Source organism: Cyanistes caeruleus, chromosome 21 (assembly GCF_971803275.1).
Source record: "Cyanistes caeruleus chromosome 21, bCyaCae1.hap1.1, whole genome shotgun sequence".
Lineage (NCBI taxonomy): Eukaryota > Metazoa > Chordata > Aves > Passeriformes > Paridae > Cyanistes > Cyanistes caeruleus.
In genome coordinates this window covers 4,727,501-4,742,480 of record NC_141721.1, presented here as the reverse complement: position 1 = coordinate 4,742,480, position 14,980 = coordinate 4,727,501, and the positions used below count along the sequence as shown (strand labels likewise).

The 14,980-nt window shown below is 51.3% G+C and overlaps 1 protein-coding gene across 2 annotated transcripts in view; it reads right to left on the bottom strand.

Moving 5' to 3' along the window:
• The window catches only part of LRRC75A (leucine rich repeat containing 75A), a 56,659-nt gene extending 49,230 nt beyond the window's left edge, over positions 1-7,429 (bottom strand). Inside the window, exon 1 of one of the 2 annotated variants that reach the window (XM_023939199.2) lies at positions 6,768-7,429. In XM_023939199.2, coding sequence (XP_023794967.1) covers positions 6,768-7,031 — 264 coding nt within the window. In that variant the 5' untranslated portion in view covers positions 7,032-7,429. Of the gene's footprint in view, positions 1-2,967; positions 3,135-6,767 lie in introns of those variants that run through there. The other variant, XM_086859941.1, reaches the window with a different exon arrangement.
• Between the last annotated feature and the right edge of the window lie 7,551 nt (positions 7,430-14,980).

The following is a 14,980-nucleotide window of genomic DNA, read 5'->3' as shown; positions in this document are numbered from 1 at the left end:
AGATTGGCTCAAAGCCCTGTGCTCTTCCACCAGGCAGAGTCAGGGAATCTCTGCACAAGGAGAGATGGAGGCACAGGAACAATTCCAGGAGGTTTCAGTATCGTGTTTTCATCCTTGGAGTGGGAGGAAGGGACAGACAGAGCTCGCTCACCTCGGTGTGTTTCACATGCTGGAGGGTAGAAAACAGAGCTGCACCTCCCACAGAGCTGTAATCCTGTCCCTAACACCCATTTCCTCACTTTCTGTGGCTAAACAGAAAGCAAGGAGCTGAAAAACCCAGCACACAAATCCCCATCCTCCAAAATCCCGCACGCTCCAGGCTCCTGCTCCAGCCTGGCTGGTCGGGCTCTCCTTTAATTAACCAACCTTCATTTCAACACAACTGCTGTTGGAGCTGGAATTAATATTGCTGCTGGCTGAAATCTCCTCCAAACGCAATCCCTGAGCGCTCACGGGAGCGGGCAGCACCGGGGGGAGCGGGAGCTGGACTGGAAAGCTGCTCAGAAAACAATCCCACAGGGAAAAAGGGACATTCAGGGACTGAAATCAGCAGCAGGATCCGGGGCTGGGGAGGAGCAGAGCTCAAGGAAAACCTCTGTGGGCCAACAGGAATTTTGGAACCACCAGAAAAGGCAGAAACATCTCATAAAGAAATTCCCCCAATATCAAACCCGAATGGGGCTCTGCAGAGCAGGACGGGCAGGACTCTGGGAAGATTATTGTGATATGGAGAGGCCCTGAGGAATGAGATATCCACAGAGATACCCAAAGGCACGAGGAAAAGGCAGCTCCCTCCCCTGGGCTCTGCTGCGTGTCCAGGCTCTCTCCAGAGCTCAAAGCCTCGAACAAAGGAAGCGCCTCTGACTTTGAAAGACACAAAGCCTGAAAGATAAAGAGTCTTGAAAAGATCTGAGAATGCTGGAAAGCTCCAAGCAGTTCCTGCTCTCCCAGCAGCAAGGTCAGAGCCAGGAGTAATTGGAGCTAAAACCTTCGGCCTGGAGAGGAATGGGAAGGATAATTTGCTTTTCCTTTTAGAGGCAAGATTAAATTTACCATGCAGTGATCTTTTCTCCAAAATTTGAAAGAGAAGGAGCCTGAGACACACACACAGAAAGAGAAATGGAATCAGGCATTAAATCATATTAGGCATTTGGCCAGGACCTGAAGATGTTGAATACTAAAAAAATTCCACATTGCTTGTAGGAGAATGAAATGAATATTAATGTATAACCACCTCCCTTAGCTAAGAGCAGGCCACAGGCACAAATCCCCCAGCACATCGAACACTGAAGCTCCAATACACTGAATTTCAGGTGCCTCAGCCCCCCTTGCTGCCCCCCAGACCCTGCACACAGCAGCTGGCAGCGCTGGGATGTGCAGGGAGGGTTTTGCCCACACAGCCCACACTGAGAGGAGACATCCTCACACTCCCAGCTTCCACAGGATAAAAAGGAAAAGAGGGGGGAAAAAAGGTGTGCCAGGCTGTCTGGAGCCCCGAGCTGCTGCATTTCACATCAGGTGTGAAAACAGCAGGGCCTGGAGGGGAGAGACCCATTCCTGCTATTATATAAACAGAGAAAGTGCTGAACAGGGGCTGAGGTGGAACAACAACCATTACCTTCTGCCAGCTTGGAGATTTCTGTCCAGCTGCCCACAGCTCACAGCCCAGCCCCCACTCCATACCCCATCCCACCTCTCCCAGCCTTCCTCTCCCCCAAAAACACAAATTCCCCCAGGAGGAGCAGCAGCAGCCACCTTCCAGAGGGGTCATTAAATCATTAAATCCAATCCTGTGCCTGCAGGCACAGGACACATCCAGCTGCAAATGCCACAGGGGATGGAAAAAGAGCAGAAGGATGGGAAGCAGGCAGAGATGCCTGTGAGGGAACATCTTACAGCAGGGCAGGGGGTGGGAGCACAGGGGAAACACCAGAAGCCTTTTTTGGGGCAGCAAACACCCCATCACTGGCAGAGATATTTGTTGTCAGTGCCTCCAGCAGCCTGAGGGTTAAGAAGAATTGTGGGGAGCGCTGGTGGGGTTTCAGCAGCTCGAGGCAGAGGAAATGAGGGTTCATCCCAAAGCCACCACGCTCAGAGCAGAGTTACCCAATTTCCACCCTGCGGTGCTGCAGCCAGGGCAGGGCCCTCCCTCAGCCCCAGCAGCTCCCACTTGAGGAAAAACAACCCCAATCCTGCAAAATTCTTCATCCCTGTCCTCTGCTGGCTGTGCCAGGCTGGGAGGAGCCCAGAGACCCCAGGCTGGGTCACCTCAGGTGCTCTGAAGGGACCAGGTGTTCTCCTGTGGAGCAAACACAGCAGCTGAGCTCCTCCAGCATTCCTGGAGCATGGATGTGTCCATGGGAATGCTGCTCCATGCTGCGGGGCCATGAGCAAGCACTCAGTCAAGCCACAAGCCTTTTTAATTTTTTCTCTGCTCTTGTGTCTCGAGGAAGTCACAAGAGCCCAAAGTGAGCTGCCTCCATCAGCGTTTTTAATTATTTTTTTTTGGTGTTTTAGTATCCCCACCGGCCAAGCCCCTCTTACAATGCAGATATTCATCACTAATTAATAAAACTTCCCTGTGCCACACAGTTCCCAGGCTGCTCAGCTCGTGTCCTGTTCCCCACAGCCTCTGGCTGGGAAATGCAGGGCTGGGCCTGGGATGGAGCAGGGGCACATCAGGGGATGTTTGTGGGACAAACCTCAGGGATCCCAGGCTGGAGGGGGCTGCAGGGTTTGGAGGGCACACAGTGGGTTTTCTCCCAGCCCTTTCCTGCAAATGGGATTTTTTGGTGGTGTTTTTTTGCCCATTTGCCCATCCCAAGGCAGAGGATCCACCCTGCCAGTGGTGCCACACCTTGCACCTTGGTGTTCGGCTTCTGGCCACACTCAGCACCCAGGCATTTATTGCCGTACTTTGCTTTCTTTTCCCCCTTTCCCCAACTAATTCCTGGACCTGCTGCTCACCTGCCCCGTGCAGATGATGCTCAGATCTGCTGAATTCCTCCTCCTCCTCCCTTCTCCCACCAGAGCAGCAGCAAAAGCTCCACGTCGAGCCATAACCAATGGCAAATTCCTTGAGCGCAACGTAATGTGCTGGGAAGCGCTTCCCCATTTCGCCTGGGAAAAGCGATCTGTTTGGCAGCAGGGAGGAGGAAAACATGCTTTGTTTTACAAATCCTCTCCCCAGCAGGAGAGACACTCCCAGAATTTAATATACTGACAGCGCTTGGCTGCCTTAACCACTAAAACTCGAGAGTAAGGGGGGAAAAAAAAAATAAAAAATAAAAAGTTCCACACTCTATAACATTAAAACCTATTCTGCTCTGCAGCTGGTGGGAATGTGGAGTTGGAATTCTCCCACCTGGATGGAGTGAGGGGTCTGAGAGAGCATTCCCATGCCCCAAGTGCTCGACACCCTGAATTAATTAATTTTTTAGCCTCTCCCCACAGCAGCTCTTTGCTGGAAAGCAGAGAAGATGCTGCCAGGAAATCACTTCATGGCAGATAAATTCCAAGTTATTCCCTGCAGGAATTACTTCCATGGAAGGCCAGCAGCTCCCCCCAGGTGACTAGCAAGCCTCTGGCAACCCTGAACACCAGGCCAAACCAAATGTTGATTATTTCAGTGCTTTCCACTGCATTTATGCCAAAAGCATCCTCCCTGCAGCACCATGAGGGAAAACACCTCAGCCGAGGAGAGCAGCAGGCACTTGTTGGGATTTAGGGGATTTGAATTTTGCAGTGTGGGGTTTGGGCTCCAGAGCAGGAAGAAGGAGAAATAAATGAGTATTCTGTCTGTCAGGAGCTCGATGTTAAATTAGCCAGGCTGTGCCAGAGGAGCAGAAACCCTTTGGAATGGCTGCTGGCAGCAGGAATAACAGGAGTGTTATTTTGGGGGCAGGCAGCGGGATCAAATTGCCTCCACACCAGAGACCACTGCTGACCTCTCTCAGGAAGCAAAGCCTGTCTGCTCTTCAGGCTTTTTATATTTTTAAACAAACAAACAAACAAATCACTTTGTATCTCAGTTTTTTCTAGTTGTTTGCAACCTCTAGGCATTCCCAGAAATACAAATTAATCCTTACAGGAGCCTGTAAGGAAAACAGCATCGCTCCCACCTCAGGGGAGGGAGAAAATGGATAAATTCTAAATAAATGGGTGGAATGCAAAAGCCACAGTGGACACTGGTAGCAGTGGCAGGGCTGGAAGGGCAGGACCTGCTCCAGCAGCTTTAAAATACAGGATTGCAGTCCTGCCCTGATTATCACACACACCTTTTGAGGGAGAAAAAAAGCCCCCCAAACCTTGTCTTGTCTTGCAGTGGGTGGGTAAGGCAGGGTGTTATGGCACAAATACCTGAAAAAAAAAGATTTTCAGCTCTGGCCATGTGCTCATCCTGCTCCAAAAAAACCCAAAACTATGGAGCCTTTCCAAAGGCAGGGATGCTGTCACCCACCCCTCAGCAGCACGCTGGGCTGGCTTCAAAGCCCGCTGAAGTCAGTGGAAAGGCTCCCAGTGACCTAAATGCCTGGGATTTAAAAAAATCTCTACTGAGAGCTGGGCACCAGGTCACTGGGTTTGCTGGGAAAACCCCAGTTTTGCTGGAAAACTCCAAAACCGGCCAGTTTTGCAGCAGCAGCATCACACAGCAGTGACCACAGGGAGCAGCCACGGTCCCTCTGCGAGGAACACCCTAAAAATGACTCAGGGAAAAGTCTCTGCCTCACCAGGCTCATCCATCCACCCCTTTCCACAGGGGAAGCTCCTCCTTTCTCCCCAAATCCTCACTTTCAGGCTGAGACACTCCAAAGAGCTCTGGAAGGCTCCTGCTCGAGTGGGAACAACTTAAGTGGTCCCTTGGAGCCACCAATGCCCTCCTAAAACATCCCCTCCCAAAATCCAGCTGCTGGAAAACCCCAAAGCAGCCGGGATTTGTTCAGTGGGGCATCCCACGTTCCCTCCCTGGAGGCAGGGATTAATATCACCTCATTAAAAACCTGCTTGGAGTCTATTATAGTATCTAGGACAAAGTGTTCTCTATTTTGACACTATAAGATATATTTTGTCAGAGCGAGCTCTTCAGAGACACTCACTGCCAGAGATGCACCTGACAGGTCCCTTGCTTCCCCCAGCAGTTTAAGATGAATTTTGAGCTTTTTCTTCCCAATCTCCAGCGAGATGAGAGGGTTTCCCCGTGGTCAGGTTTGTCATTAGGGCATCCATGGTGACACATCCCAGCTCCCTCACTGTGCACAGAGAGTGAGGACAGAGCTGAGCATCGCTGAGAAAAACCAGTCTGGAGCCAGGGAGAACTTGAGAGTGATTCCTGGCACTTTGCAGGCCCCAAGATTTATTTTTTGGGGAGGTGTTTGAGATAAACACCCTCTAAAATTAGCACCTGCCCTTCTGCCAGCTCCAATGGGCTGTGACAGCGATAAAGATTTGGCGTGGCTGAGAGGGTGCAACATTTGGGCTCTGCTCTGCTGCCCAACTCAACCCCCAGGGCCACACAGATCCCAAATGGAGAGGTCCTGTCCCAAAGAATTCTATCTCCAACTCCCAGAGAGGCAGCACATTCACCTCAGCAAAAGTGAAACCCCCAACTTTTTATCCCAAAACTGAAAGTGGGGAGAATTTTCCATAAAAAACACAAATTGTATGAAACAGTTCAGATTTCTCAGCTGGGCTGTTCTAAAGATAATCCTAAATCCACAGGGTGGAGGGATAAATGGAAGTGGGTTGAACTGGGACATGCCCCAAAGTACACATCCACCCACTGAAAAGTTACCTGGACCAGAAAATGAGCGGGTGGGAAATGCTAACAGCAAAAAACCTGCTAGCAGCAAACCCCAAACACCAAATCCCAAAAGAAAACCAGACTGGACCAGTCCCATGGAGAAACCAGAGGGCAAGAAAGCAGCTCCCGATGCCCAGCAAAGATGTGAACAACTTTTCCCGGGTGGCAGAACTGGTTACACCGAGCAGCTGAGGGAGAGAACCCCAGCTGGAAGATGGATCTGCTTTAGGTTTGCATGGAAAACTCGCTGTTCCTCCAAGCCCTGCGCAGCCCAGAGCCTTGAAAACGCCCAGCACTCGGGTGTTTTTATCAGCACCTATCAGCAGCAAAGATTAAATGCTAATTTGCTTTTCTGTTTGCTCACAGCAACTTTCCGTCCTGTTGCTTCCCAGCTAATGCCCAGCTCAAACAGATTTTTCAAGGCAAAAGGTCTCGGGCTCCCCACAATTAATTCCTCACTCCCCCAGAGCGTCTCGTTTCTCCCAGCCCCAGTCAACACCAGCAAAACTCCACCAGGGGATTGTGCGTCAAAAAGATAAAAAAGCAGCGCTGCCAGCTCTGGGTATTTCTGAGCCAGCAAGAAAAGAGCTGATTCTCAAAAGCTGCCGGCTCCGATCGCCTCGGCTCTTTTACAGAGCTTCTTAAAACACCAAACTTTTTGGAAAGTTGAGTGGGAACCACTTTGAGTAGGCTGCAAATCCCAGAGCCACCAGCGCCGGCAAGGAAGGGAAGGAGGTAAAATGCACCCGGCAGCGAGGAAACAACGCAAAGCACCTCCCTGGGGGTATTTCCCCCTCCCTGACACCGTGACCACCCCGCAGCTCCTCAGCCACTTCCCCAAAATTACGCCCCGAAAGTCAGACCCGCAAAAGCGGAGCGCGGCCCCTCTTTGGCACCAGGCTTTGGAAAGCGGCAGGAATCGCTGTCTTTTCACCCCCTTCCCCAGGAGAAACCCTCTCATCCTCACCTGCCGCAGGTTCTTCAGCAGCTCGGTGGCCTCCTCCTGCTTGCCCTGCTTGACCAGCAGCAGCATGTCCTGGATCATGCAGATCCGCCGGTGGTACGGGGGCAAGCCGGGGCCAGCGCCCTTCCCGAACTTCTCGCCGGACTTGGCCACGAGGGAAGCCAGGAAATCTCCCCTTTCCCTGGGGGCCACCTTCTTGCGGTGGTGGCCCGGGGGGCTCTCCCCGGCGCTGCCCGGCTGGGAGCCCTTGGTCTGCTTGGTGCCCATGGCCAGCGGCTCCCGCAGCTCCGGGGCCGCATGCGAGGGGGTGGCGAGGCCGGGGGGACACGGCGGGGTGGAGGGGACAAAGGGGCGGGGGGTTCGGGGGATGCACGGAGGCGTGGGATGCGCGGGAGGTTCCGAGGATGCCCGGGAGGGTTTGGGGGTGCGGGTTGGGGCCGGGGGGGCTCAGCAGAGGGGTCGCTGCCCGGCGCCGGGGCGGCTCCGCTCCCGCAGGCGGAGGATGGGGCGGCTTCGCCCGGCCGGGAGGAGCCGCGGCTCGGCCCCTCCGCTCCGCTCCATGGCCGGGAGAGGCAGAACCGCCGGATCCGAGCGGCTCCGGGCAGCTCCGGGCGCTGCCTTCGCCGAGCGGCGGCGGCTCCTCCGCGCAGCCTCCTCCCGGTGCCGAGGGGTCCCCCGGGGGTGCCCCGGGCTCGGGGGGCGGTGGCCGCGGCTCGGGGGGCAACTGTTGCGCTCGGGGGGCTCCCCCGGAGGCGGCGCGGCTCGGCTGGGCTCGGCCCGGCCGGCTCGGGGCGCTCAGAGCCGGGAGAGCCGGGGGAGGGCCGGGGGCGGGCACCGTGCACCGAGGCAGGGCTTGCGGAGGAAGCCGCAGCCGGACGGGGCTCGTCCTTCCTTCTCCGCGGGCTGGGGGCTCTGCACGCCCCGCGGGGTATGCTCCGGGCGGGGGCAGCGGGGATGGGGCCGGGCTGAGGCGGGGGCATCCCCGCCGGGGTTCCCGGGGAGGGATTCCCGCTGGAGCCGCATCACCCAGGGGATTCGCAGGCATTCGGTCCCTCGGGGATGTGCCCAGAGCGGCGGAGATTCCCCCTCGCCTGTCCCCAGCGGGTGATGCTGGCACTCCATGCTGCCAGCCGAGCCTGGCTGTCCCTGCATCTCCCTCACTCCCTCATCTCCCTCACTCCCTCATCTCCCTCACTGCCTCACTCCCTCACCTCCCTCACTCCCTCACTCCCTCACTCCCTCACTGCCTCACCTCTCTCACTCCCTCACTCCCTCACTGCACTCCCTCACTCCCTCACTCCCTCACCTCCCTCACTCCCTCACTCCCTCACTCCCTCACTCCCTCACTGCCTCACCGCTCTCACTCCCTCACTCCCTCACTCCCTCACTCCCTCACTCCCTCACCTCCCTCACTCCCTCACCTCCCTCACTCCCTCACTCCCTCACCTCCCTCACTCCCTCACTCCCTCACTCCCTCACTCCCTCACCTCCCTCACTCCCTCACTCCCTCACTGCACTCCCTCACTCCCTCACTCCCTCACTCCCTCACCTCCCTCACTCCCTCACTCCCTCACCTCCCTCACTCCCTCACTCCCTCACTCCCTCACTCCCTCACTCCCTCACTCCCTCACCTCCCTCACTCCCTCACTCCCTCACCTCTCTCACTCCCTCACCTCTCTCACTCCCTCACTCCCTCACTCCCTCACTCCCTCACCTCCCTCACTCCCTCACTCCCTCACTCCCTCACCTCCCTCACTCCCTCACTCCCTCACTCCCTCACTCCCTCACCTCCCTCACTCCCTCACTCCCTCACTCCCTCACCTCCCTCACTCCCTCACTCCCTCACCTTCCAGCCCTGCTGGGAGGCACCACCTGAGCCCCCTCTCTGTCCCCATCCAGCACTTCCAGGCCTCCCCTGTGTGTGCTGCTCCTTGCAGCAGCTCCCCGGCCGCTGTTCCACAGCTCCTGCTCTCCCGGGCGCTGTCCTGGCCCCTGAACAGCTCCTCTGCTCCCCTGCTGCAGGGCACAGACTGCTCAAGGCCTGAGGGGATCAGCTCTGGGGTGATGAGGCCCCAGCAGTGGCCTCAGACCCTCTCCTGATGTGGGGGGATGGTTTCCAACACAAAAATGCTTTGCAACTCTTTTAAAAAAGAATCCCATGTGAGAAGTTTTTTATCCCTGTGCCTCCCGTGCAATGGCACATCCACGAACACACAAATTCCACATCACTGTGATGGACAAAAGGCAGCTCTCCTCCACCACCAAAGAGCTGGAGGCCCCTGCAATTGTTTCCAAAACTCGATTTGTTCTGATCCCAGACCACGAGAACAACACAGAGCCCCAGTGACTTCACCGGGGTTTGGCTCTGCTTTACAGAGCTGTGCTGCACGTGAGCCAAAACACAACCAGAGCCGGGTGTCTTCCCCCAAAACCACAGCTCAGGGGCCAAAAACTCCATTTCAGTACTTCAGAGTCAAGTCAGATGAGGAAGCAGGCGGCCAAGGGGGTTTGCAGAAACTGAGTGTGTGCTCAGCAGAGGCCTCACCTGGCAGTAGATGTCCCCAAGGAGGCAGGGACAGGCAGGCAGTGTCACCAGCAGGCACAGGGAAGGGGTGCTGACACCCTCCAGCTGCATTTCCCCCTGCAGGCATCGCTGGAGCTGCAGCCTCTCCCTTTGGAAGGCCCACTCCTCTCTGCTGGCAGCAGGGATCTGACACGGGATGGCCAAAAAGGCACCCTGCAAGGCTCTGTGTCCAAAACCCCAACTGATGGAGCTTCATTTCACACCTGGAGCCTGGTGCTGCACCCCAAAATCCTTGTGCAGCCACACCTTCAGTCCTGCTGACACACACGAGCTCCCTCCCCAACAACAGCTGGCAGGGAAGGTGCTCCCAGCCCTAAAATCCTCTGCCTGTCCCCAGGTTTCACCCCAGAGCCTGTTCTTTGCTCACATCTGTGAGTCTGTGGTGCAGTGAGAAGCCAGCAAGGCCGGTTCACCTCTCCAACAAAAATATTCAAGGATGGAAAAGCAGCAGGAAGGGAAACCCCTGCCAGGCTGAGATCCCCTGCTCCCCTCACTGCCCCAGAGTGACACGGCCACAAAAACAGAGCATCCCATCCAGGATGGAGGGAGAGGTGCCCTCAGCTCCTGAGGCACCTGCACAACCAAATCCAGCCCATCCCTGACTTTCCACAGCCCTCTCTAAGTGGGAATTTTATGAGGTTCCCACCATCACTGCTGGATCTGGGAGCTCTCACACTGAGACGCCCAAGTGCAAAAACCCCTGGAATTCAGGGATTCTTCCTCACCTGACAGGTTTTGGGGGGAAGTTTCTGGCAGCTCAAACCAGAGACTGAGCTGGGACCAGGCTCTGCTTCTCATCAAACTCTCCTGCTTTGAGAGGCAGCCCAGGAATTCCCAGTTTTTGTTGGTAAGGATGGAATAATTGGGATTTATTTTAAATATCAGTATCAGATCCAGGCTGGTGCTGCTCACTGTGTGAAAAAGACTAAGGGAAATATTGCTTTCAGTATGGCATTTAAAGGAATCCCAGAGATAATGTGATTTTTATCTCTTCCTCTAAAAACAAACTTTAAAAATCAACCTTACTGTAAGACTCCAACAAATGCAGCAAGAGGAGAGCAGTGAGTCTCAGCAGTCTCTGGGGAAGGAGGCCAAATTGAAAAATGTGATTTTAAAAGGACAGAAAGCCATCCTCATCCTCAGCTTGATTCAATTGGGCTCTGCCAGAGAGACAGGGTTGAAATGCTGCGAGATGTAATTGCAGATGAACCAAACTCCAGATTAAAGGGGGCAATAAAATGATGAAAAACATCACACGAGAGGTGTTTCCAAGGAGAAATGAAAGAATCTCAGGTAGAAGCGTTAATGTTTCCTCCTGGCAGTGGATGAAATCTTCCTGTGTTCACCTTTGAATTAATTCCCTGCATTTGGCCTCAGCTGCAAAAGGGAGAAGAATTGGAAAAATATCCCCAAAGCAAGGGGGAGCCTGGGCAGAGAAATATTGCTGCAATAGAGTCCTGAAATCTGCCCTGAGCTCTGGCATCTGATTTCAGCACGGACCAGGGTCACAGAGGGGTCAGGGAGGAGGAAAATAAACTGTTCCCCATGTGGGTATCAGGGGAAAAAGTGGCCACAGGCAAGGGGACAGAGCAGCCAAAATCCCCAAACCAGCACGTGGAAAATCTCCTTCTCCATTATTAATTTGCTGCACCTCATCCCTTTCATGGCACCGAAACAACTCTACCTGTACAGGCATTTTTAAAAGAAAAGAATTAACATTCAAAACAAACCCAAGTCCCCCTCCAAGCAATTCTGCTGCCACAGATGGAAATTGGGATTTTTCATGGCCAAACCAATTGAATTCCTAAAATGTTCCACCACCCCTCTACCCCACCAGCAGCTCCTGCCCTTGGCAGACACAAGAGGGTCCCTCCAATGCTCCCTTGTGAAGGTTTTAACTTGAAAAATTTGAAATTCTGGTAAAGGTTTTACTGATTTCCCAGAAAATTCATGGGGGGAATTTCTTGGCTGAGGTTTTGGAGTGGTGGTTGATTGTTTGGGTTTTGCTTTTAGCCACTAACGAGTGTTTAATCATTTAATCCAATCAGAAGAGCAGAAAAATAGTTGTTAGGTTCCAGAAGTGTCCCCTCAATCCAAAGGGATGGGCTGTGGTCCTGGAAAAGGGATCCTGGGAAGGGATCATGGAAAAGGGATCATGAAAAAGGGATCATGGAAAGGGGATCCTGGAAAGGGACCCTGAAAAAGAGATCATGGAAAAAGGATCATGGAAGGGGGTTCATGGAAAAGGATCCTGGAAAGGTGATCATGGAAAGGGGATCATGGAAAAGGATCCTGGAAAGGGGATCATGGAAAAAGGGATCCTATAAAGGGTTCCTGACAAAGTTATCCTGGCTAAGGGATAATGGAAGGAGGATCCTGGAAAGGGATCCTGGAAAGGGCTCCCCGTGGGAGGATGGATCCAAGACGTGCCTCCCAGCTGATCCCTTGGGGGGATTTTTCCCAAATTCAAGTGCTTTCCCCCCTCTCTCCCCTAAGATTTTCCATGCAAAATATTCCCAGCCAAACTCAAACCCTTAACCCTGAGCAAAACCAAAACTCCCTCAGGCTGCCGGAAGCGATCCATCCTCCCCTCATGTGACAGCTCCAGCTTTTTTCCCGCTCCAAGGCCTGGATCCCATGTTTGTAAAACCCAAAGTCTGTTTACACGCTGGCCAAAAGTTGTTTAGCACGAGGTTAAAGCTGCCAGGCATTTTTCTGGAGTCATCTGGAAAAGCCACCCTTTGCTTCCCTTCCCACAGGACTGGAAATTCCTTGGGGAATTTTCTTTGGGCTGCAGGGAACAGCATGGCCCAGAGAGGCTTTGGAAGGAAAAAAGAGCAGGGAGCACTGATGTGGGGAGCCTGGATTTGGGAGTCAGCACTTTGGGAAGTGTGCCCTTGGATTTTTCCTGGAGCTTTGTGCATCCCTTGCTGGGCTCCAGCACCAGATCCATGGTGGGATGTGAGCAGCCCACAGCTGGGAATTCCTGGGAAAGGGAAACCCACCAGGACCAGCCTTGGGAAGTGCTTTGGCAGGATTCCTTTGGCAGGATCCCTTTGGCAGGATCACTTTGGCAGGATCACTTTCCAGGATCCCTTTTTCAGGATCCCTTTGCCAGGATTCCTTTGGCAAGATTCCTTTTCCAAGTTCCTTTTCCCAGGATCCCTTCCCATAGTCCGATTTCCAGCATCACAGTTCCAGGATCCCTTTCAGGATCACATTTCCAGGGCCACTTTTCCTGGATGCCTTTCTCCAGATACCTTTCTCAAGGTCCCTTTCCTGGATCCCAGTGTGTTTTCCCTCGGGAAGAGCAGGGATCCCTTCCTGGGGGGGTTTATCCAGCCTGTTTCCCACATTTCCCAGGATTGCACACTCTGCTCCCAGATTTCTCTTTGGGATTTTTCCCCTCTGGGGGGGATGTGCCTGAGATGGCTTTTGGGGACAGAAGGACACCAGCCCTGCTCACTGGTCCCTGTCCTGCCTTTCCAGCATTCCCAGTTGGAATGGGGCCTTCAAAAGCAGCCCCAGCACCTCCAGCAGTGCCCTCAGCGAGGCTCCTCCATCCCAATCCCAATCCCTGCTCCAGCCCCAGCAGCTCCCTGGCAGCTCCAGGGCAAATCCCGGGAAAAGCGCTGCCAGCCCGGATCCCTTTGCAAGGAGGCTCAGCCCAAAGGGCAGAAGGGGGAACAGAAGAACCAAATCCCCTCTCCCCACCCCGGGGCTGAGCAGGAGGGGCTGAACTCCGGGATTATTTCTCCAGAGCTGCTTCAAATCCTATTTGTGCAAAGCTGCTTAAACCCCCCTGCTCAGCCTTTTCCTTGGGCCACGTTTGCTGCCGAGCCTGGGGGAAAAACAAGTTTAAAACTTGGGTTTTCCTTCACCCTCTGCACCTGCAGGCTGAATTTCCAGGAGAATCCTCCAGAAGAGGAGCGTGCAGTGCCCCCAGGGTTAGAATAATAAAGAAATAATAATAAATAATACTTTTAAAGACCTCTCACCTGCTGCTCACTGGAGCCTGAAAGGGAAATAAATGCAGATGGGAGGGGGAGGGCAGCAGATAAATCCTCAGGGTTCCAGAGGGGTTTTGGGTTGGGGATGTTCAGTGACTGGGTTTCTCCAGGATGAAGGGAATGTTTTCCAAAGAGCACAAGGTCTAGGCTTAAACTCCCAGGTGAAACAAGCTCCATGTCCAGCCTTGGTTTAATTACAGATTCTTTACCCTCCTCGTTTTAATTGTGTTAAATCTGAATTATTTTATTAAGAGAATGAAATATTTAGAAGGAAGAGCAAGGTTTTCCAAGCAGGAATCCCAGCACCTGCTACACCAAAATCTGGATTTTCCCAAAGTAATGTTGTGGCCAAATTCAGGCACTTTATTCATAAAATTTAAAAGCCCTTTTTTGAGAAGGAATAAGTAAAATCTTTTGTGTTTTCAGTCCAAATCTCTCAAGCATGGGGTAAAACTGACCAAAATCCAAGACTTCCTGTCCAAAGAGAGGCTTAAATCCCATTTCTTTCCAATCTGGAGTACAAAAAAACAGTTGGAATTTCAAAACTAATCATTATAAATCAAAGTTTGCATTGTGTGAGGGAAACTTTCTGATTTTGGAAACACCAATTTCCTTATCAGTTTCCTGGGGTGAAGTGAGTGGATGAAAGCAGCTGGAATCAACATTGCTCTGTGTTTTCCTTTAATAATTCATTTTTTTCCTGCCTTTTTTCTCTCTTTCAGGAGTGTCCCAGGCTGATCCCTCTCTCCAAGCAGAACTAACAAGGCACCTTCTGGGCCAGAGCTTTCCAGGAAGCCTCATCCAGGGGATAAAATCAGCAGGGAAAAAAATCAAACCCTGTGTCAAACTAATTAATCCAAATTAATTTCCGTGGAATAATCCAGTGCAGGAACAGGAGGAGCTCACTCAGCCTGGCAGAGAATTTTCCAGGGAATTTCCCCCCCAATCCCAAGTGCTGGCAGGGTCAGGGCTGCCCAGCCTCTCCCACCACAGCCCAAAACCGAGGCTGATTTTGGGTTTTATCAAAGAAATTTTATCAGGCACTGCTGTCCTGCTGATAATATATAACAAACATATAACATATAACATATAATACATAATATATAATATATAATACATTATATATAATATATAATATATAATATATAATATATAATATATAATATATAATATATAATATATAATATATAATATATAATATATAATATATAATATATAATATATAATATGTAATATATAATATATAATATATAATATATAATATATAATATATAATATATAATATATAATATATAATATATAATATGTAATATGTAATATATAATATATAATATGTAATATATAATATATAATATGTAATATGTAATATGTAATATATAATATATAATATATAATATATAATATATAATATATAATATATAATATATAATATATAATATATAATATATAATATATAATATATAATATATAATATATAATATATAATAAAATAGCATATACAATATATAATAAATAATGTACAATATGCAATATACAATATATTATATCTTATATATTACATATTATATATTACATATTATATATTATTTTTATTCTTATAACTATTACTATTACTTTTTTTG